The sequence below is a fragment of the Jaculus jaculus genome, chromosome 10 (assembly GCF_020740685.1).
Source record: "Jaculus jaculus isolate mJacJac1 chromosome 10, mJacJac1.mat.Y.cur, whole genome shotgun sequence".
In the NCBI taxonomy this organism is placed as follows: Eukaryota; Metazoa; Chordata; class Mammalia; order Rodentia; family Dipodidae; genus Jaculus; species Jaculus jaculus.
Genome location: NC_059111.1, coordinates 38425422 through 38449625, shown reverse-complemented (window position 1 = coordinate 38449625; position 24204 = coordinate 38425422). Strand labels below are relative to the sequence as shown.

At 43.5% G+C, this 24204-nt stretch overlaps 1 protein-coding gene across 2 annotated transcripts in view; it reads right to left on the bottom strand.

Moving 5' to 3' along the window:
• Filip1 (filamin A interacting protein 1) overlaps positions 1-24204 on the bottom strand; it is a 259788-nt gene that overhangs the window by 23871 nt on the left and 211713 nt on the right. For both annotated transcript variants that reach the window (XM_045160606.1, XM_004660402.2), the window contains exon 5: positions 244-3046. In XM_045160606.1, coding sequence (XP_045016541.1) covers positions 244-3046 — 2803 coding nt within the window. The remainder of the gene's footprint in view (positions 1-243; positions 3047-24204) is intronic.

Here is a 24204-nt window from a genome sequence, read left to right as displayed (position 1 = left end):
AACGACTAATTGGAAGTTTCCTTGAAAATTGGTCCAAGTTAATCAAAGCGCTAGTTTTTATTAAAATGGTTAGATTTTACTTCTCAGTGAAACCTTTTTCACTTGATTTTCATTTCTCAGTATGGCCCCGGCCCTAAAGCATCTGTAAGCTGCGGGATGGAGGGGAAGGCCTGCGGTTTTGTCTTAGTTTCAGCATCTTTTCTCCCTCCTGTGCTGGTCTGTGCTCTGGAGTCTTCTACTCACCACTGACTGGGTTCCTCGAGTAGACGAGGTTGTGACCGGCGTGATGGTGATTGTACTCGTCACTTTGCTTGCCCCGGGTCGCGAAGAGAGATGGTTCCTGGGGGAACGGAGGACCGTGCCGGTGGAAAGCTCCTTTTCGGCGGCCACGCTGACGGGCCGCACAGTGATAACTGGGCTCACTCCTTCAGCCCCAGGCCCGGGGGGGCGCTTAAACTGAGAGCCTAAGTGGATGTGAATCTTATTGTCTTCGGTGGTGATGATGTTGGTGTTGGAGTTGTATTTTCGCACTGGAGTGGGAGCAGTCTGCTTTTCGGGGGTCACTTTGAGGACAGTCCTGCCCATGGGCACGTCCTGGGATTCGGGAGAAACCGCGATGTCTGTGGGTGCTGCGGACGTGGACACCGTCATGATCTGGATGGGGGACGCAGGCCTGTCTGCGAACGAGCCTCTCCCACCTTCCTGGGTCTTCTCTCTGGAGAATGTGGTGATTGTGACTGGAGACATGGCTCTTTCTGGGCCAAGAGTAGGATCCGCACTTTTTGGCTTCTGAGACATCACATTTGGTGATGGGATAATGGTGATCCTGGGCTTCTGGTTGCCTAGGGTAGGAATGACGGTGGTGCTAGAAAAGAACTCTTCGGATGAGGGGCTGGTTATCTCCAAGGTGGCGGTGCTGTTCCCGTGGTCTGGGGTCACGCGGATGTGCAGGGGCTGGCCCTGCCTGGGTGCCAAGACCAGCTCGCCCGGGTGTCCAGGGCCCGGGTCCGGCCGAGGGCCTCTTTCTGGCGGGGGCGCGGGCCCCGCCTCCCTCTTTCTCATCCAGGGGATCCAGGACTTCCTGAGGGCCAGCTCGTTCGCAGCCGGGGGATACCTGTCCAGAACCGAGGACCGTTCCACCGGCTTCTTCAGCCCCACCTGGCGGAGGTTGCTCATGATGTGGTTCTCCTCCTGGAAGGACTTGCGGATGAACACCGCTGGGGTCTCGTCCTCGGCGGCGTCGGCGCCCGTGTCCGTCTGCACGCCGGTGGAGGTCACGGGCGCATCCACCATCCTGCGCCCCGTGCCGCTGGGCCGCAGCGCACGGCTGTAGCGCCTGGAGACCTCCAGCTCTCGGGTCAGGCTCAGCACCTCCTGGCCCATACTCTTATTCTTGCTCTCCTCCTCCACGAATCTCTGCTGGAGGATCGAGTAGTCGACCTGCAGCTGGGCGAGCTGGTCCTCCTTGTTCATGAGCTCGTGGATCTTCTCTTTGAGCGCCTGCACCTCGGCCTTCAGGTCCCGGCTTTTGGCCTCCTCCAGCCGGCAGCGGTGGCGCAGCTCGGCCTCCTGGCTCGCCGCCTCGCCCTTCTCCAGAGCTTTGCTCTTGGCCATCTGGTGCTTGATCTCCTCCAGCTGCTGGGACAGAAAGTTCGCTTTGTCCTGCTCCGTTCTAAACCTCCGCTCCAGCTGATCGTACTCATCCTCTGTCTTCATCAGGTCGCCCTCCACCACTTCCAGCTGCTGCAGCCGCTGCTTCAGCCTCTCAATTTCAAGGGTGAGCTCCTTGGTCTTGTTGTCCTCCGGGCAGGGCAGCTCGGGGCCTTTGTGTGGCCTCACTCTTCTCATGTCCCTCTCCATCTCCTCGACCCCATGAAGCCTCTTCTTCAGGGAGTCAATGCTGCAGCTGAGTTCACAGGACTTCTCTTCCTCACTCTTCAGTCGGCCCAGCAACTCATCCCTCTCCTTTGTCAAGCTGGACACCTTCTCCTCCATCTCAGACTTCAGCCTCAAAAGCTTCTTGCTCTCTTCAATGAGCTTTTCAGTTACATCCATAACCTTTCCCTGCTCCACCTTGACGTTTCTGTTAAGCCCATCCACCTTCCTTTCTTCCTGCTTTATCTTTTCCATCATGTTTTTCCTTTCATCCACCAGCATCATCGTGAACGACTTCAACTTTGTAAGGTCGTCTTTGAGGCTTAATTCAGCCTTTTCCAGTCTGCTTTCAGAACACTCGAGTTCTTTAACGCGACTCTTAACGACCTCCAATTCGTTTAGCAGGTCTTTGGTTAAGTTCTTTTCTTTCTCCAGGCTTAAGTGGAGCTGGGAGCACTCTGACTTACTCTTGCTAAATGCCTCTTCCAGTTTCTCCAACTCGGACATCCTCTTCTGCAACTTCTCCACTTCAAGTTTGAGCTCTTTACTGTGGTGTTCCTCCTCCTGTAGCTTCTTCCTCAGGTCCCTGCACTGGGACTCCGTTTTAGTGATCTCCTCATCTTTACCCTCCATTTCAAGCAGGCGCTTTCGGAGATTTTCCACCTCCGCCATGAGGCTGGAGTTCCCACATTCCCCTTTGGCAATTTTATCCCTTAACTCCTGAAGCTCCTCCTCTGCCTTTTGAAGGTTCTTGTTGGTCTCCTCCAGCTCCTCAATCCTCTGAGATAAACTCACCAGCTTGAGTCTAAGTTGCCTGTTATGAGACTCTTGGTTGGCCAGTTTAGCATTCATCTCTTCATGCTCCTGGGAAAACTGCGAGGCCTTGTGTTCAAAGTCCACCTCCAACTTGAGCAACTTCTGCCTGTCTTCTTTGGACTTATAAGTAATAGCTTTCAACTTTTCTTCTTCTTCCCTCAGTTGTTGAGTGAGATCCTGTACTTTCTGGCTTTGCAGGCCCAGTTGCTCAATGTGCATCTGTCTTTCATCCACCAGCATGAGTGCAAAGGACTTGAGCTTAACAAGCTCATCTCTCAATTTATTGAGCCGCTTAGTATTTTCTTTTTCTTTGCGAGCTTGGTATGCTTTTTCTTGTTCAAGGAGCTTTTTCAACCTAGAAAACAAAATATATCTTTATGTTAAATGACTAATTAGCACCTATTTTTTAAAAGTCTTGGGTAAAGAAGAAAATACTGTTGCACTAATCCCTTATCTTTTGCTGTAATAATATCAACTACAAATAGCCACCTACAAAGCTAATCAGAAGTCAGGATGCCTGTTACCCCAAGAGAGGAGCAGTGACTACAGTCAGGCATGAACAGGCTCAAAGGGTACTGGTTTCTGTTTTAGGATTTACTTGTTGGGTTCTTTATGAAATTTCATAGGTTGAACACATGTTATGAATACCTTTCTACATATATATTATATTTTAATAAAAAAAAAACACTAACTAGAGGTTGGGTTGTGCAATAATGATGACTTTATGTGATGCTTTCTATACTCCAGTAACTAATGTCTACTTTATACTGATAGCAACCCTGTGACAAAGGTCCTGCTACTTCATCCTCATGAGGAAAAGGGGAGACAGGAGCAATATGTAACTACCACACACTCAGCCAGTAGCCTCGAGACCTTAGCACCTCCGAACCACATAGCCACCAAGAAGGAAATTCACTTAAATAAAAGGGAAGGTCAAAAAAAGAATAACATATCGGTTTCTTCACTTTGAGCCCTTGAAATAAACTGTACAACTATCACCCGATAGGACCACGATAGGCTTTTTTGTTCGTACTTTTATTGGTGCTGAGGAACAGTACACAAACATTTCAATTGTACACAAGTCTTAACACATGTACTAAAAATCTAAAGACCATGTATTGTTTCTTTAGAAGTTATTCCATTGACACCCAGCTTCAATCTTAGAGGCATTTTTCCTTATTAGGCTCTTATGTACAAACACCTTCAAATGCTCACAATCTCTACTCAACTCCCACTGGTTCACAATTTAGTATCATATACACTGCAAATGCAAATTTTTCATCTTTCACAGTACGCTATCAAAATCATTAAGAACACTGGACTACCACGACTAGAGATGTCACAGAGGCACACAGCGCTGACAACAGGGCAGTGACCAAGGAGTGGTTTTTTGTTTTTTGCTTTTTTTTCCCCTTAGGAAACGGCTCTACTAAAAACACAGACTAGGAGTAATTGAAAATATTCAAGACATATTAAATGCACAAATGTGACTCCAAATTGCCACTTAGTATGCTTTGTATTGTAGGATATAAAACTAACCCCCCACCTATGGAATGTTGAGCTGACACCCAAGACAGTCAAAGCTTCCCATAATTCAATATCCCACTATTTTCTGGTTGTACCAAAAAATAAACAACCAGCAAATGATTTCACCTCTTAAAAAATCATTTACACTTAAAAAATGGGATGAGGTGGGATTCCCTCCTTTTAAAAAATGTTCCTAGAGCTACTAAAAAACTTGCATTTACAAAATAGTTGATAAAAAAAATATTCCTCTGGATTGTACAAGAAGGAGACAGGGATGCTGATGGACACGGTGGATGACTACTCAGCCTTGGCGGCTTCCTCTCCCTCTTCCTTAGAGGCTGGCCTCTCCTCGCTCTTCGCCTCTCCCTTCTCCACGGGTAGGTCTCCATTAGTCTCTGGCTTAGTCACTTCAGTCTGCTTGCCCTTTGCTACCCTCTTCCCTTTTGCTTGCACTTTTTGTGTGAAGGTTTATCCTTTCCCGCTGCTCTTTTTGGCTTTGCTTCCGGTTTTGCGGACAGCCTGGCCGACCTGCGCTTGGGCTCGTCCTTCCCCGCAGTAGGCCGAGCTCACCTTCCTCTTGGGCATCTTGGCGGCGCGTGGGGATGCTGCGGGCCGAGGCGCGGGAACCTTCCGGAAGCTACGCTGCCTGCCCGCTGCTGCTGTTCAGCCTCCCGCCGCCGGAACTGATAGGCTTTCTGATTCAAAGGCTGATGTACATAAACATCTTATTTGACATAAAAACTGGCCAAGATTTGATCATGTTTCCAATTTAGGACTAGGTAGAGAGTAAATGTATATAAATCTCAATGTAAAAACCACAGGAGTTATTTTTTTATGAGTATGAAATATGTTTTCTTAATATTGCATATGTATAACTTTAAAAGATAGGAAATACACATACCAGAATTATTTACCAATCTCATCTTTGTCAGTATCAATTTTTATAGTTAAAATTGAAATCACTCACCATATTCTAGATTAAGAATGTACTTCAATAACTAATATGTTTATAAGAGAGATAAATTATGAACTACCAACATGTATTTAAATATAGTTTATTCTTTTAATGTATTTTAAAACTTCATTATTTAGACTGATTAATTTCATGTTTATTAATAGGTTAGCTATTAGCCAAGTAAGTAGAATTTGTGTCACATTGCCTTCTGTAGTAAATGATCTGACATGCACATAAAAGCTATTTAAAATTTGAGCTGGAAAGATGGCTTAGCAGTTAAGGCACTTGCCTGAAGAGCCTAAGGACCCAGGTTTGATTCCCTAGTACCTATATAAAGCCAGATACACAAAGTAGCATGCATCTGGAGTCTGTTAGCAGTAGTTAGAGGTCCTGGGACACCATTCTGTCTGTCTCTCTACTCCTTGTCTCTCTCTGCTTGCAAATAAATAAATAAAATAATTTTAAATTAAACACATTGTTATATAATTACCATAGAAATGTTCTGATGGGGCTGGACAGATGGCTTAGTGGTTAAGGCACTTACCTGCAAAGCCAAAGGACCCAGGTTTGATTCCCTAGGACCAATGTGAGCCAGATGCAGAAGGTCGCATGGATCTGGAGTTTGTTTGCAGCACCTGGAGGCTCTGACACACCCATTCTCTCCCTCTCCCTCTCCCTCTCTCTCATTTTCTCCCTCTTTCTCAAATAAATAAATAAATAAATAACAATAAAATATTTTTTAAAAATATTTTTTGTTCATTTTTATTTATTTATTTGAGAGTGACAGAGAGAGAGGGAGAAAAAGAGACAGATAGAGAGAGAATGGGCGCGCCAGGGCTTCCAGCCATTGCAAACGAACTCCTGCAAATGAACTCCAGATGCGTGTGCCCCCTTGTGCATGTGGCTAACGTGGGTCCTGGGGAATCGAGCCTTGAACTGGGGTCCTTAAGCTTCACAGGCAAGCGCTTACCTGCTAAGCCATCTCTCCAGCCCAAAATATTTTTTTTTTAAAGGGTAAAAAGGCATTTCAGGCTGGAGAGATGGTTTAGTGGCTAAGGCACTTGCCTGTGAAGCCTAAGGACCCAGGTTCAATTCCCCAGTAACCATGTAAGCCAGATGCACATGGTGGCACATAAGTCTGGAGTTCATTTGTAGTGGTTGGAGACCCTATCATGCTCTCTCTCTCTCTTTCTCTCTCTGTCTCTCTCTCTCTCCCTCTTTCTAACACTCTAAAATAAATAAATAAAAATGAAATATTTTTTAAAGGCAGTTCATTGGCTATCTTCTTTTATTACTTGAAGTGTTTCATCTTCTCTTACATGCAGATACTACCTGTAAATTGTAGGTTTGTATCCTTAAGTAGAAGTGAGTGAGACTTGAAAGGGACCATGCTGGTTTGAATCAGATATTCCCCATAAACTCATGAGTTTTGAATGCTTGATCTCCATCTGGTGGGAATTTGGAAGGTAAATACTTCTTGGAGGAGGTGTGCTGTTGAGGATGGGCTTTGGGGTATTATAGCCAGCTCCCCCTTGCCAGAGTTTGGTTCACTCGCCTGCTGCTGTTTTCTACCTGCTATGGCAGAGGTGATGTCCAGCCTCTGCTCATGTCATGCTTTCCCCTGCTGTCATGGAGGTTCCGCTTGAAACTGTAAGCCAAATTAAAATCTTTCCTCCCATCAGCTGCTTTTGATCAGGTGTTTTGTCCTTGCAACAAGAAGGTACCTAAAACAGGGCCCATGCAAGGGGGTGGGGGAGAGGCATTAAGGGGACAGGAGTAATAGAACACATGTGATGTGAAGTTTGAACAGAGGTATCTTGTATGGGTGGATAATGCTGCTCTTGGAAGCCATAGGTTATTAAACAAAACTCACAGTCAGGAATGAAATCCACCATTGGTGTGGGGGGGGGGGTGTCTAAAGCCCCAAACAACAAAGGTTATTGGCACTGCTCTTTGTTGCCCACCAAAATTAGATGGTAAGTCCCTATTGTTAAAGTCATCATAAACTTTGAAGGACAGAGAATTCAAACGAGTGGGCTGGACTCTGCTAGCTAAGTCCCATAGTGTTGCAGAGTGTTATATAGGCTACTGTAGAAGTCTTACTCTTCTTTGGGCCCCCCTTGTGAGCTATACTACTAACCTAGCAGGCAAGATATACCCAGTGGTGAAACAGTAACAATATTGTTATGAGGATAACTAACTGCTTTCTAATTGGATTTGAGATTCATGACTAGTTAGAAGCCCATGACTGGTAAGGCATAGGTTCTAGTGGGAAGCTACTAGTTGTTTGGTTAAATGGACACGTTGTGCCAAGTGAACTGCCTTCTAAATATTTGTGTTTATGTCCACAGATTAGTGCTGCTGTCAGCTTAGGTCTTAGAAGCTTCTTGCTGCATTGGGCAAAGTGCTGATAATAAGTGACTGTTGAGTGTTCAGTCCTAAATGGAACATCTATATCACCCTTTCCAAGGCTCACTGAACATCAGAGAAGGCAAAACAATGAAATAGTTGGGTAAGGGGAGGAATAGGGTGGAATACTGTCTTGGGATATGGTGTGACCATTGCACAATTGAGCTCACAGCAGCTTTGGTTCCCTACTCAAGATCTGCACAATATTGGGTGGTCAAATTCAGCATGGATGGAGGAGGGGCTCATAAGGTCCCAACCCTCCCTGAGGAGCCATTGGCAGTTAATGGTTGCTGGGAGAAGGGGCAAAATTTTCTTCAGTAGTGTAGCCAATGTTTAAGTTTACCATGCCCCAATAAATAACCTCCCACTTGTGCTCATGCAAGCAACTCTGTTAAACTTATGAGGAAAAATAAAAAGAAAGAAAGAAAAAAAAAAAAAGACAGGAAATAGGAGGGAGACTAGCTACAAAGAGAAAGTGGTTCAGTGGCAAGGGACAAGAGAGCAAAATGGGGGGGGTGAAAATGATAAAAAATACTTTAGATATATGTATAAAATTGTCAAATAATTATTACAAAGGTAAAGATGGCTGGGTGTGGTGGTGCACGCCTTAAATCTCAGCACTAGAGGGCAGAAGTAGGGGGATTGCTGTGAGTTCAAGGCCACCCTGAGACTGCATGGTGAATTACAGGTCAGTCTGGACTAGAATGAGACCCTACCTTAAAAAACAAGAAAACAAAACAACAAAGATGATAGATAGATAGATAGATAGATAGATAGATAGATAGATAGATAGAGAGACAGACAGACAGACAGACAATACACAGACGCACAGGAAGGCAGGTAGCTAGAGCCTAGAAAGGGGCTTCTTACATGATGTGGCATCTTATTCTTCCATTTAATTTTTATTAAAAACCTTTTGAAGCCAGGCGTGGTGGCGCATGCCTTTAATCCCAGCACTCAGGAGGCAGAGATAGGAGGATCTTCATGAGATTGAGGCCACCCTGAGACTCCATAGTGAATTCCAGGTCAGCCTGGGCTAGAGTGAGACCCTACCTTGAAAAACAAAACAAAACAAAACAAAACAAAACAAAACAAAACAAAAAACCCTTTGAGTAAAGCATTATTATATAATTTATAAATAATAGAAGTTATTGGATTTAATCAAAGGCACATAACTAGGAAGGGGCAGGTTGGGATTTTTGAACAAATGCTGTGTTTTAATAGCAATGCTATTCCTTAAAGAGATAGGGCCTGAATGGGTCAAAACTTTGTTTAGGTTAACTTTATCATGCATGGTTTGATCTACCCTATAATTGTTTTGGATTGTCTTTCTACCCAACATCTAGGTTTTTACCTAGCCTTGTGTCAATGGTAAAATGAGCCCAGTCATTAAGAAAAGTGAGTCAATGTACATAGTCCTCCAGAATCTCAAGGTCTCCCTCCTGCTGCCATCAGTCCATTCAGTAGCATGGGTACGGTCATTCACTTAGCTGTTAAGCCCATTGAACTGTTCATTCTTTATTTTGTTTTCTGAGCTCACAATCCTCCCTGACTAAATTCAAATTCATCAGTCCTTCCAGATGCTTAGGCCCAAAGGCTAGTCAGTTTATGCTCCTCCCTTTCTTTCACATTGTCACAGTCATTTTTTCAGTAAATCTTACCAGTAACATCTTCAAAATATATCCAAAATTCAATTACTTCTCCTTGCTGCTACTCCTCTCCCCCTGACCCAAGCCACCATTAGCTTGTATCTGAATTATTGCAAAAGCTGACTCAGTCTGCATCCACTCTTACCCAGTCTGTTTCTTCCCAGATGCCTGAGTGATTAGAAAAAAGAAAAGTGGGGCTGGAGAGATTGCTTAGTGGTTAAGGCACTTGCCTGCAAAGCCTAAGGACCTAGGTTCCATTCCCCAATATTCACATAAGCAAGTTATGCAAGGTGGCACATGTGTCTGGAGTTGGTTTGCGTGGCTAGAGACCCTAGCAGAACCAGTCTGTCTCTCTCTATCTGCCTCTTTCTCTCACCATCTCTCTCTTTCAAATAAATAAATAAAAATAAAATATTGAAAAAAATTTATGAAAGCAAATCACTTAATATCATTCTATTTGGAAAAAGAAGGAAAGCCAAGAAAGTGGAAACAGGAAACAAAACAAGGATCCATTTTTTAAAAAAAAGTTTATATATATATATATATATATATATATATATATATATATATATATATGTTTCCCTTTCATGTGGAGCTCTTTGGTTTTATTTTTATTCATAGAATAGTCTAGGTAGTAAGTAAAACAATTAATGATAGCATGCTACTATTAATAAACAAGCAATTATAAGATCCTACAAATCTGAAATCCCTGCTGAAATAATGAATGTAGCTGGGCGTGGTGGTGCACGCCTTTCATCCCAGCACTCAGGAGGCAGAGGTAGAAGGATCGCTGAGAGTTCGAGGCCACCCTGAGACTACAGAGTGAATTTCAGGTCAGCCTGAGCCAGAGTGAGACCCTACCTTGAAAAAACCAAAAAAAAAAAAAAAAAAAAAAAAAGAAAAGAAAGAAATAATGAATGTAGATAATTCTCATCAATGTCTCTCAAAAAGAAGACCACCAGACACTATATACCTATGCACATATCTCCACCCATGAAATATTCTTTTGTTCTTTAGGGGGACACTTCAAGGTAGGGTCTCACTCTAAGCCAGGCTGACCTGGAACTCACCATGTAGTCTCAGGGTGACTTTGAACTCCAGATGATCCTCCTACCTCAGCCTTCAGAGTGCTGGGAATAAAAGTTTGCACCACTATACCCAGCTTGATAAAATATTCTTACTCAAAAAGGTGCAGCCTGAATCTTATCAAGTTCCTGTAGCTAATTAGTAGGTAATAGGAAAGATCAGGGCAAGAAATTGTTAACTGACATCATAATGATGAATCAGAAAAACTTAATTATGAGCAATATATAGTATAAAGAACTGAATTTCTTCAGTAAGCAAACTTTTATGTGACACAAATCCTATGGAATAGTATCTATTAATTAAAATAAATGTAGAAGCATATCAACCAATTAGTATTTGTTGACTGAAATAAAATTTTCGGATTCTTTATTTAAACTTTTTTGAATGATAGAATTGAAAATTTTAGGTTATTGAAAATTTATCAAATTTTAGGTTTGATAATAGATAAAAATGTTCAAATCCTTTATCTTTCAGAAACACATTTTAAAACATGTATGAATGAAGATGAACAAAGCAGGGATGTATGTCAAAATAGGACAAGGGAGTGGGAATAAATGAAACCAGACTGGTTCATTGCTGAAGCTTTAACAATGGATACATGGGGGTTCAATACACCATTCTCTTTAGCTTTGAAAATATTTGAAAATTTATGTATTAAGATTTTTAACACTGTTCTGGGATCTTTATAGTCTCTGGTGATATTTTTACCTTCCTCACAACATACTGTTGCTCTCACTTTTGTCTGTGGTTATGAATGCTTTCATTTTTTCCACGTTTACAAAAAAATTACCTCTGTTATAGACATTTTAAAATTTGTTTATTGATGCTTCTTCAAACCAATTAAAGTTTTTTTGAGATAAAGTCTTGCTCTAGCCCAGGCTAACCCTTCTTCAGTAGAAAGCTCGCTGAGGCTTACAAGTTAGGCAGATCAATGTAGTGAACCTAATTTTCATTACAGTTGAACTGAAACTTTTCATTGCTTTAAACACAGAGATAAAGCACTATTTACAATCTATGTGACATTATCAGGTCTACAGATGAAAACCACACACCCTGCCCTTATGTTCAGATTTCATTAAAGCAAATCATGTGAATCTGAAATAACCTATAAAATTTGGTGTTGAACAAATTAAGATTGTTTCCCCTAAAACACAGTGCCCTCTGGTGAACACTACAAACTATTTATTTCCATACACTCTGCAGAACTTCATATCTTTTGAAAAGTTACTAAAATTACTAAAATTAGACTTCTTTCTGTACATTGCTTAACATAATCCAAACTTTAATCCCATTTCCAAACCAAACCTGTTCACTTTAGTATCTCTGTGGTCACTGCTACACTGAATGTTTCTGAACAAAGGGCTTTCTCTGGACGCTATGCATTCTAATCATTGCCAACTTGCATAAAACTTCAACCTATGCAAAGGGATAGATCTACAGAAAATGTGCATAACTATAACTACAAAGTCTGAAAATAGTATTTAGCCACAGTTTAGTTTTTTTGCTCATCAAAAAATTATACATTAGAAACAACATCCATAGCACGTAGAAAGGCTGTCTGTTAAAAGCATTCAGAATACATCACTTGGACTGTTGCTAGTAGGGTAAAATCAGCTCTGATACAAAGTCCCCACGGTTTCCACACAATAATTTTCTCCTCAACAGAAAACAAACGACAGCACTCCTCATACCACAAGATGCCTCTTGGCCAGTCTCAGGCAAGGATTCGGAAGTCACAATAAGCTGGTAATTATCAAGGGTTGTCACCATCCAGACTCCATAAAACCTGTGGCATTGAGCAGAAAGGCTGAGTTCCCCTGTCACAAATGCTCAGGACTCTATGAATGTCCCAAGCCAGATTCAGAGATGCTCTTTGCAGCAACCCTGAACAGTGAGTTCCCTGCCAAGGAAGCCTGTTAACAAATGAAAATGTGGACGGGTCACCAGCATAGTTTAAATCAGAGCAGAGCTTGACCTCCTTACCTTTATGCAAGGAAGCATGTTGCTTTTTTTTTTTTTTTTTTTTTTTTTTTTTTTGAATAAGGGAGTACTGAACTTTGTTCAACAGTGGCAGGCTCTGCTGAGCCCCTGTCCACAGAGAATTAGCCTCCACATTCCACCCTGTCATCCAAACAAAGCAAGGTGAATGTTGTGCAAAACAGCTTGGGACCACTAGCTGATGATGTCATTCCTTCCTTACAGGACTCATTATTGTGCAGATTTACTGTGGATTGTGAGAAGGGGTGGAGCTGTCCTGAGCTGGAAAGGAAGGAAGCTCTTAAGAAGCCTGGCTAGGGAATGGGAATTGTGCTCAACCCAGAGGAAAATGCACTGGGGAAAGGCTGAAGTTGGAGACAAGAATGACATAAAGAAAAGATAGACATAAAATCTCAGATGGGCCTCACTCTTGATTTCTCAAACTAGCTTAACTCTGTACAGTTCTGTTCTGAACAGGTCGGAATTTAAATAAGGATCCCACCAGAGCATCAGCAATAATTTGCCCAACAGGAAAAAATTCAAGTTTCAGCCAAAGTGTATTAATCTATTTATACCTAAAGGAAAGCACTGTAGTGTTGACTATAAGATGCCAAGTATCCTTTATTTTAAATCTCATTTTTTGAGATATTTGTCAAGTTTTATTTGCTTGATTTCCCCCCTTAAGATACTTTTAAATGGAAAAGAACAAAAGAGAGAAAAAAAAAAAAAAAACAACTAGTGTCCACACAAACAAAAAAATTCAAGGAGTGCCCTGTCATCATTCACACAAAATGCTTAACCTTGCACTGCATTAACAAAATCTTCTATCTTTAAACAGTTCTTTCTTTCCTTGTGCTTTTCCATTCTTCCTTCCTCATTGTCTGAGTGATAGTCAAACACCATTAAGTACGTTAAAGTTCTAGTGCAATTTTTTTTCTAACCCACATTAATAGACTATGTATGGTATTTGTGTGAGGAAATTCTGTCTTTATTACAAAATGAAAACATGACATTGGCTAAATTAATCAAATTAATTTAAGATTAATAGAATGAAATGTATGAAAAGCATTTTAGTAAGGCTTTAGTTTTCTTCCATATTTTATCAATGTAAGCCATTGTTAGGGCACAGACAACAATATGAAGAAAAAAAATTTAGGATTTTGCTTCCTCTATATCCCTAATGTCTAATCATGCCTTTTGCTTTCAGAGTGCCTAACTTCATGATAGCACAAACTGAGTAGAATCATTACTATATGCTTCAAGGTTGCAGCACTGAATACATAGGTTTTGGTTATAGGGTTATTTCAGTAAAAGTTACATAGAACAACATTCAAAAGTAAAATATATTAGTTGATTAGTAGCTTTTCTTGCCTATGTTAATATGGAGAGGGAACTGAGGCTCATAAGGCTGCAGTGTGGGGGCGGAGCAGACATCTTGATTGATGGGCAATTGCCTGGTAGATAACTGGAGCTATGCTTTCTAAGTCCTCCACCTTCAGATCACTCGACTGAAGGATAAAGAGTTTGACTTGTAGACATGGCTGTTATGAGAATTAAATGCAAGTGTCAGAGACTTAAATAAAAGTAAAGGCCCATGGATATATAATTCATAATGGTTTTGTGTATATTTTATTCATTTTGTAAAGATGTTCAAAATACAAATTAGTGGTTTAATTGTGATACAGACAAACCTGTGTGATAAGGAGACAGTTTACGTATGAAGGATCCAAAAGTGAAAATAGCTTTCTCCTTGACTAACCATGGGAATTGTCCTTGGGCCTGTAGGGAAAAATCTAGGCCATTATACTCTACCTCAGGTCAGAAATGTCAGAAGGGTCTGGCTTTGTCTTACCTGTGCCACTTTGGGAGTTGCTTCATCTACTTCTGAGAAGGCCCTTCCAAGAGAATTAAGATTTCTGGGAAGATTGCCCTTTATCAGAAATCCTAACTTCCGAAACCTGATGTCAGTACTACACTGACTAGGCCAGCTACCCATCCATGGAATTCACACAGAAAACTCCAACCTTAGTCTTGAGATGGATTTCCAGTAAGGTGGGTGGGGCGCCCAAGATGGAGTCACCAAGGTGAGCAGAATGGTGACAGAGGCATAGGAAAGTGGATTATCCACATTCTTCAAGAAAGCAGTAGGTCATTATCCCTTCCTTGCCTAACCATGCCCCCCCAGGTCATGGTCTCCTGTCCCCTTATCTTATAAGTCACCTGGTCACAGTCTGGTATCACACCCTAGCTATTTTAAATGGTTAATGTAATGCTGTCCCCTAAAGGAACTTTTCTATTCAACTTAACAAATGAGATTCTTTTTTACTTCCTCACCTTCCCCCCAACTGAAAAAGCCCTGTAAAGCCTACTACTTGAAAACTCAAGTTGGCTATACTCTTTTCTTGAGAGTCAGCCCTGGCAGCTGCTGCTTTTTCCAAATAAAAGCTTTCATCTTTGCCTCAGAGTGATTTCCATGGTTTTGGTCACTCCCAAACCTTACGCTTATCAAATCCCCTCTTGTTTCTCTGGGCAAGAGATCTCCTTTCCTTCACCCACACTGCCCCTCCTTTTTTTGTTTGTTTTCAATGTAGAGTCTCACTCTAGCCCAAGCTGATCTAGAATTCACTATATAGTTTCAGGTGACCTCAAATTCAAACTCTGCCTCTGGGATTAAAGGCATGTGCCACCATGTCCAGCTTCTTCCTTTTCTTAAATTCTGTTTATAATCTAATCAAATTTTTTGGAACCTTATGCTCTAGTCTATGGATTTCATTCATAGACTCTGTAATCCAAGAGCCTGGAGGCCTCTGATTAGTGAAAGTTTTCATGACTGTTGAGTTTTCTGGCATCCTAACTCCTGAGTTATTGTCCACCCAAGTGCTAAGATAAAATTCCTATGCTCCCATATCAATAAGAAGGAACTGAGAGGTCCGGATTGATTACATTGTTAAGTGGCAACTTATTCTCAGTGTCCTTCTGCTTGCCCAAACTTGAATTAGAACTATTAATTCTGACCAAACTATATAAAATCAATACTTAAAAACAAGGATATAGCAGGAGGAAATATTTATTTTACCTTTGGAGAATCTTTTTAAAAGACACCATGAATGTCAGCCACAGACTTCTTCCCTATGCTATAGCACTAAATGGCAGCATTTGAAAGTAAATTAAAGCCCCCATTATTAAGACTAATTAAGTAGATTTACTTATAACGATTAATTAACATTCCCTGGCTAAATAACAGTACTTATTAGGAGCCTCTTGGAAGCTAAAGGAAATATTTGAATGGTGACAGAATTCCCCTCACAGTATCTAGAAATGCTGCACTATTAGATTCTGAGTACAGGGACTACACACTGTACCGAGCTTCTTGCACTTCCTTTAAGAAGTACTCACAACAAAGACTGGCCCACAGAGCACCAGCCATTGCGCTGGACACTTGGAATGCAGAGTGCACAAGACAGACAAGGCTCCTGTCCCGAGAGAGCCACAGTCTCTTCCTAAGTATCTCAAGCAAGGAGAGTGTTGCCCAAACAAGGTGACTGGGGAAGGCTTGCTCTGTAAGGACTTTCCCTAGCAGTGGCATCTATGGCTGAAGAGTCAGAAGTAGTTAGCTGTGTAGAAGTCAGGACTCCAGACAGGGTGCAGCAAGTATAAAACCCTGAAGTGGGAAAGAAAATGGGAGAACTCAGGAACCAGAGAAGAGCAGTGTGACCACAGCAGGGAAAGAGAACAAGAAAGGTTCCAGGTCCATTTGAATGACTGATGGTGCAGAGCTAACCTTTGAAATAGCCTGGCCAGAAATATGGGTTCCAGAGGTGGCTACAGAGCTTCAGTGTGTAGCAGAAGGGGTTGTAGCTGGCATAAGAACTGGTACAAATCTCTTCTTTAGTTGGTAAACTTAGTGACTGATACAATACAGATGGCCTTTCCATCCCTGTGCAAATGAGGAGTAAGTATCTGGTGAGCACATCCCACCCCCCTCCACCCCCGATGTCCTAAGAAGTATTACTCTAGGCCCAGGGGTCCACTTGGACTTGTGCCCTCAAATCAAGGAGAGGATTCTTCCACTTGTCCAGAAACTCAGCCCATCCTGTAGCTAGTACACTAGTACCCTAGAAGCATAATATGCATATATATAGGTTGGTGATGTGTGGACACTTAATCATATCACTGACTTACTGAATTAAATAATCACTTCTCATTTAATAAGCAGCAATTTTTCTATGAATAACATACAACCAAATAGTGGTTTTCCTTTGGTAAACTTTTTTAGTACATGTGGTATTTTGAATAGGAATGCATGTCCCCCCATAGCCAGAGGTGGTTTTTTTTAATATTTTATTTTTATTTATTTATTTATTTGAGAGAGGGAGGGGGAGAGAGAGAGAGAGAGAGAGAGAGAGAGAGAGAGAGCATGAATGGTCTGGCCAGGGCCTCTAGCTGCTGCAAACAAACTCCAGAAGCATGTGCCACCTAATGCATCTGGCTTATGTGGCTCCTGGGGAATTTAACCTGTGTCCTTTGGCTTTGCAGGTAAATGGCTTAACTGCTAAGCCGTCCCTCTAGCTCCTAAGGTTATTATTACTACTATTATTATTTATTAAGGACAGACTTTGTATACATACATCATGTTTTGGTACCATCTGTTCCCTTGTCCATGTCCACATTCTGCTGGGCTCCTCCTCAGTAGGATTGCTGTTATTCCCCTGATGTATTTTTGGTCAAGTTTACAATCTGAGTCTTCAGTACCCTGCTAGAGAAGGTGTCACTGGTAGGGAGTGGGTGGGTCTTGTAGTCCAGCTCTAAGGTATGTTCAGTGCACTTTTGACTTCTGGCTGTTTATGCTTACTGGCTATTTGGTGGTGTCTCTTTCTGTTATTAAAATGAGCCAACTCTTCCACCACTGGTAGTGTTTCCCCTGGATTCTATAAGCCTGAAATAAACCCGATCATCCCATAAGCTACTTCTGGTTGGATGTTTGTCCACCAACATGAAGGAAACTGCAATAGCAAAATTGGTACAAGGAGTGGAGTTGGTTGTTGTAATGAACCTGATTATGTGGGTTTTAGTCTTTAAGAACTTGTTTGGGGGAGAAATGTGGAAGTATTTTGTATTTTGGAATGGAGAAGACTTGCAATGTTGTAACCAGAGCTTGATGAATTATTTGGGTGAGAGTTTGAAAATGCTGAACACAGAGAGCATTGTCTTGGCTTATGAACTTTTAAAAGAGAAGAAGAGAACTGTGTTGGAATTGGACTACTGGCATAAAGTCTGGCTGTGTACTTCTGCCCATGCCCAGAGATTTTGACAAGTTTGCTCTGTAAGGACTTTCCCTAGCAGTGGCATCTATGGCTGAAGAGTCAGAAGTAGTTAGATGTGTAGAAGTCAGGACTCCAGACAGGGTGCAGCAAGTATAAAACCCTGAAGTGGGAAAGAAAATGGGAGAACTCAGGAACCAGAGAAGAGCAGTGTGACCACAGCAAGGAAAGAGAAATGGACTAGTGTGCTTGGTGGAAGGTATAAAACAGAAATATATGAAAAATCTATATGGTTTATCACAGGGAAAATTCAAAACAGTTGAAGTTACTGGCACTGAGACTGGTTTTAGGTTGCTTAGGCTACAATTGTTAAGTTGGTTACCATCATTAATGGTGGGCCAACTGCTTTACATTGGGACAATGGAAAAGATGGCTGTGGATGAAATCTACCATCAAAAGCTCAAAAACGAATAACAATACAAGTTATTTTATAAAGAGGTCACTTGAATAAAGAATTCTAAAGAAGTAACTTTCTCTTTAAGGTCAAGGTTTAACTTCTCCCCTGGATTTACAAATTTGGCTACGATGCATACTTGGTCATGATTTTTGAAGCCTGAAAAATACAAGGAAGTGGGTCATGAAGTACACATGGTTCCAGAAGCCATTGCTGATATATGGCATATGAACAGATTTGAAATCCCTGCATTATAGACCAAGTAAAATGGCCATTTTATGTATGTATGGAACTATGAAGATGAACCATGATTTGCAATGTGTACCCAAAGATATTTTGTATGCAGCAGGACTGTGGAACAGCTTCCATGGAGTGTGCTGGGTTGGGACAGAATTTTTTCCAAGCTGCTCAGCCCAGGTAGAGGGGTGGGAACTGGAATCCAGAGACTTTTGTCACTGGTTATATGTTGGAATTAAACTACAGATATGGGGCTGGAGAGATGGCTTAATGATTAAGATGCTTGCCTGTGGAAGCCTACAGACCCAGGTTCAATTTCTGCAAGCCAGATTCACATGGTGCCACATGCATCTGGAGTTCATTTGCAGCTGGCTAGAGGCCCTGGCATGTCTGTTCTCTCTGTCTGTCTTTCTATTTCTCTCATTTTCTCTCTCTCTCAAATAAATAAATAATAATAAACTACAGTGTTTGATGTTTACCTGATGGTTATTATTTGGTTCAGTCTCTCTTTGTTATGCCTTTTTGCAATGATATTGTTTACTCTGTGCCACTGTATGTATGAAATATGCAAGTTGTGTTTTCATTTTACAGGTGTGGTAATGAAAGGATAAAAGTTGCCCTATTTCTGCTGCCCTGTTTTCTAGTTGCTCTGCTAACCTGCCTTTTTAAGCTTCTGTAATATGGCTTGCTTGCTGCTGCACTGAATCACAGAACTGCCATTTTGCAACTGCCTCCATTTTGTAAAAAGTATACCATGAGGACCTGACCTTTTGTACGCCTTACCCAATGCCTAAATTCCAGGAACTCGAGCTGAACAAACAACTCCTAGTTCCTCATAAAGACACAACCAAACAACGGTCAACACATATCTGAAGTGACACGAGCCCACCCCGTGGGCCCCACCCAATCAGAGGGACCCACGGCTGAAAAGCCCCTATGACTCTGCGTACCTGTGGTTTTAGCCCTTTATAAGCTGACCAAACCCGTTGCTAGGGGCTCTTTACCCCTCCTGCAAGAGGAATCTGTGTTGAGCCCCGATGCGTCGGATTCAATAAACCTCGTGCGGTTTGCATTGAGAGTGTCCGGCGTGAGTATTCTTGGGGTCGTGTAGACAGCCCTGAGTAGGGACCCCTCTGGGGAACCCCACATTTGGTGCTTTGGCTGGGAATCCCTACAAGACCCCAGACCTAATTTAGGACCCCTCAGAGGTAAGAGGCGCCTCCTGTCTTGTCTGTGTACATCTGTACTTTTATCTCTGTCCTCTGGAAAAATTTTCAATTTCAACCGGTTTCAGTATCTGGATGCCTTCCCTTTGGGTGCTCTGAGTCGGGGCTGGCGGGCCTGAGGACCACCACCCAGCAATCTGGAGGACGCTCCTGATTGCCCCCAGGAGACAGGTTTTTCTGTCTCCTATCTGAAGAACTTGAATCGAGTTCACCTCTGTCGGGAAGCATCATCTGAGTCCCGCTCGCCGCCATCTGTTTCAGTTTCATTTTTACTCGAGCAGCGATCGGGCTGCCTTTGTCTCTTTGTTCTCGGTGTTTTCCAGATCCTTTTGTTCTCCTATCTCTTTTATTCCCCTCCTAACATGGGACAGACTATCTCAACCCCTTTGGACTTGACTTTAGCTCACTGGACTGACATTAAGAGCCAAGCTCATAGTTTATCTGTTGAAATAAAGAAAGGAAAATGGCAAACTCTATGTGAGGGAGAATGGACTATGTTTAATGTTGGATGGCCCCGAGGAGGGACCTTTAACCCAGATCTTATTCAGGCTGTTAAACGGATCATCATGCAGGAGCCCGGAGGCCACCCCGACCAGATGCCTTACATTTTTACTTGGCAGGATCTTGTCCAAGACCCGCCTTCCTGGTTGAAGCCCTGGATTCCTCCCCAACCCACTAACAGTAGCCCCTTGGGGACTTCAAAAGTTCTCGTTGCCGGACCCTCCCCCCCCCCCCCCCCGGAGGAAAAGAAGATTTACCCGGACATTCAGACGGAGCTCCTCCTCCTGGATTCACCACCACCCTACCCGCCAACCCACACCCCCACAGCTCCTCCTCCTGCCCCCTCACCAGAGGGGGCACAGGGGGGGCCAGCCACGGGGACCAGAAGTAGACGAGCTCTGTCTCCTGATACTACCGTTGCCCTACCACTCAGGGCTATAGGACCCCCACCCCCTTTAGGACCAGGGGATGACCCAACTCAGAGACCTCTGCCACCCCTACAATATTGGCCTTTCTCCTCCGCAGACCTTTATAATTAGAAGGCCAACCACCCTCCCTTCTTGGAGGACCCCTCAAAATTAACTGCACTCATGGAATCCCTAGTTTTCTCCCACCAGCCCACATGGGACGATTGCCAGCAGTTACTCCAGACCCTCTTCACGACCGAGGAGAGGGAACGTATCCTGTTGGAAGCCAGAAAGAAAGTCCCTGGTGACGATGGGTGCCCAACCCAACTCCAGAACATCATAGATGACGGGTTCCCCCTGATCAGACCCAATTGGGACTTCAACACCCCTGACGGTAGGGAGCATCTCCGAATCTATCGCCAGGCTCTGGTGGCTGGTCTCCGCGGGGCTGCAAGACGCCCTACCAATGGCCAAGGTAAGGGAAGTCATTCAGGGACCTAATGAGGTCCCCTCTGTGTTCCTTGAGTGCCTCATGGAGGCCTATCATAGGTATACGCCCTTTGATCCTATGGCGGAGGAACAAAGAGTTTCAGTGCTGATGTATTTTGTAGATCAGTCAGCACCAGATATCAGAAGGAAATTACAAAGACTAGATGGGTTAAGCCGTTATACTCTGTCAGACTTAGTTAAGGAAGCAGAAAAGGTTTATAATAAAAGAGAAACTGAAGAGGAAAAAGAAGAGAGAAGGGCAAAAGGACAGGAAGAAAGGGACCATAAACGTGATAAGAGGCATGAGAAAAACATGACTAGAATTCTGGCCGCTGTAATCCAGAATAAAAGAGACGCAGGCAGACCTAGGGATACTAGGCAGGAGCAAAACCCGGGCAACAGGTGCCAATTAGAAAAGGACCCAGACTCCGGAATCTCTGGACAGTTGACTTGGACTGGGCTGCCCCAAGGATTCAAGGACTCACCCACCATCTTTGACGAGGCACTTCACCAGGACCTGGCCTCCTTCCGAACCTCAAACCCCCAGGTAACTCTCCTCCAATACGTTGACGACTTACTCCTCGCGGCTGGAACCCAAACTGAATGTGAACAGGGGACAAAGGCACTATTGGAGGAACTGGCCCGCCTGAGTTACCGCGCCTCGGCGAAGAAGGCCCAACTCTGCAAAAGGCAAGTAACCTACTTGGGGTATTCCCTGAAAGGAGGGCAGAGATGGCTGACAGAAACACATAAACAGGCTGTGGAACAGATCCCAGTGCCTGCAAATGCCAAGCAAGTATGGGAATTCCTGGGATCTGCAGGATTTTGTAGACTGTGGATACCGGGGTTCGCCGCCCTGGCGGCCCCCCTTTACCCCTTGACTAAGACATCTGCAGTTTTCCAATGGGGATAGGAACAACAACAGGCTTTTGACGACATCAAGCGTGCCCTCTTAAAGGCACCTGCTCTCTCCCTTCCCGACAGCTCCAAGCCATTTTACTTGTATATACATGAGCAGAAAGGCATTGCAAAAGGGGTACTGACTCAAAAGCTAGGGCCCTGGCGAAAGCCAGTGGCCTATTTATCAAAAAATTGGATCCCGTGGCCACTGGGTGGCCCCCTTGCCTCAAGATTATTGCCGCTGTGGCTTTACTTTTAAAGGATGCTGATAAATTAACTCTGGGGCAGACTGTCACAGTCATTGCATCCCATGCACTGGAGAGTGTCATCCGTCAGCCTCCAGACCGATGGCTCTCAAACGCCCAAATCACCCACTACCAGAGTCTCCTCCTTAACTCGGACAGAGTCAAGTTTGCACCCCCCACTCAACTAAATCCGGCTACCCTCTGGACAGATCCCGACTCCACAGTAATTCACAGCTGTGGGGACATCTTGGCTGTGGTTACCGGAACGAGACCTGATCTGACGGACCAGCCACTACCGGATGCCAAGGTAACCTGGTTCACTGATGGCAGTAGCTACCTCTTTGAAGGTAAGCGGATGGCGGGGGCGGCAATTGTTGACAGAGACAGGGTGATCTGGGCTAACAAACTGCCTGAAGGGACTTCAGCCCAGAAGGCCGAACTAATTGCATTAACCCAAGCCTTAAATATGGCAGAAGGGAAAAAGGCTACCATATATACAGACAGCCGGTATGCTTTTGCAACCGCACATGTGCATGGTGCCATCTACCGGCAGAGAGGATTATTAACCTCCGCAGGAAAAGAAATCAAAAACAAACAAGAAATTTTAGATTTACTCGATGCCCTGCATCGGCCTGCCAAGCTGGCTATAGTCCATTGTCCGGGGCACCAAAAAGGAAACTCTCTAGTGGCAAGAGGAAACAGGATGGCTGATGTAGAGGCCAAAAAGACTGCTCAAGGAACGTATCTGTTCCCCTTAGTTGAAAAAGAAATTGACCTCCCAAAATTACATCCTTCAGAATATACTGAACAGGACCTAAAAGATATGACTAGAATACAAAAGAAATTTAATAAGGACACCCAAAGATGGGAGACAGAAGAAGGGAAACATATCCTACCTAGACAACAAGCAGAATCCACTCTGCAACAGCTACATAGGCTAACTCATTTTGGAGCTAGAAAATTAATAGAAACTCTCAAAAAGACTGATTATCACATAATAGGACTTAAAGAAATAGCTGAGAAACTGGTAAAACAATGCATCCCATGTCAAAAAGTAAATGCCCAGACCTCCCAGACGGACCCTGGTAAGAGACTTCGCGGAGATCGACCAGGCTTGTATTGGGAGACTGATTTCACCGAGCTGAAACCTGCCCGCTATGGGAATAAATATCTTCTAGTTTTTATAGACACATTTTCTGGATGGGTGGAAGCCTACCCCACTAAGAAAGAGACAGCCACAATGGCAACCAAAAAAAAAAAAGACTTTTAGAAGAAATCATCCCCAGATATGGGGTACCTCAGGTAATAGGCTCAGACAACAGTCCTGCCTTTGTTGCCCAGGTAAGTCAGGAGGTGGCCAGAACTTTGGGGATTAATTGGAAATTACATTGTGCTTATAGACCCCAGAGCTCAGGACAGGTAGAAAGAATGAATAGAACATTAAAAGAGACCATAACTAAATTGTCCTTAGAGATTGGCTGTACAGATTGGACGATGCTCCTCCCGTGGGCCCTCTTCCGGGTTCGCAACACCCCTTACAAGTTTAACCTAACTCCTTTTGAGATTTTATTTGGGGTCCCAACCCCACTTAATAAATTGCTAATGCAGAACCCAGATATGATTTCTTCCTCTGATCTGAACCACAGGCTCCAGGCGCTATATATCCTCCAAAAGGACTTATGGCCAAAGCTAAAAGAGAGCTATCTACTGGCTAAGGACCCAGCCCCACACTCATACCAGCCGGGGGATTCAGTCTATGTGAGGCGACACCAACCCTCAAACCTCGAACCTCGTTGGAAGGGGCCCTTCATGGTACTCCTGACGACACCCACCGCCGTGAAGGTAGACGGGATAGCTGCCTGGATCCGCGCATCTCACGTGAAACCAGCTCCATCACCTGACCCCCGCTGGCAGCTGAAAAAGACTGATAACCCCCTTAAACTGCGCCTTCACCATGTCTCTGTCAATCATGATGAAGTTTTTTAAGGTCTGGACATTGTTAACTACATTGTTGCCTTGTTCTCTATCCTCTTCACCCTATCAACTTTACAATTACACCTGGCAAATCATTAATCAAGCAGGAGATGTTGCTAACTCCACATCTCAACTGTCAACATCTACCCCCTGGCCAATCTTAGAAGTAGACCTTTGTAAACTAGCTTTAGGGGCGGACTCATCCTGGGGCACCCC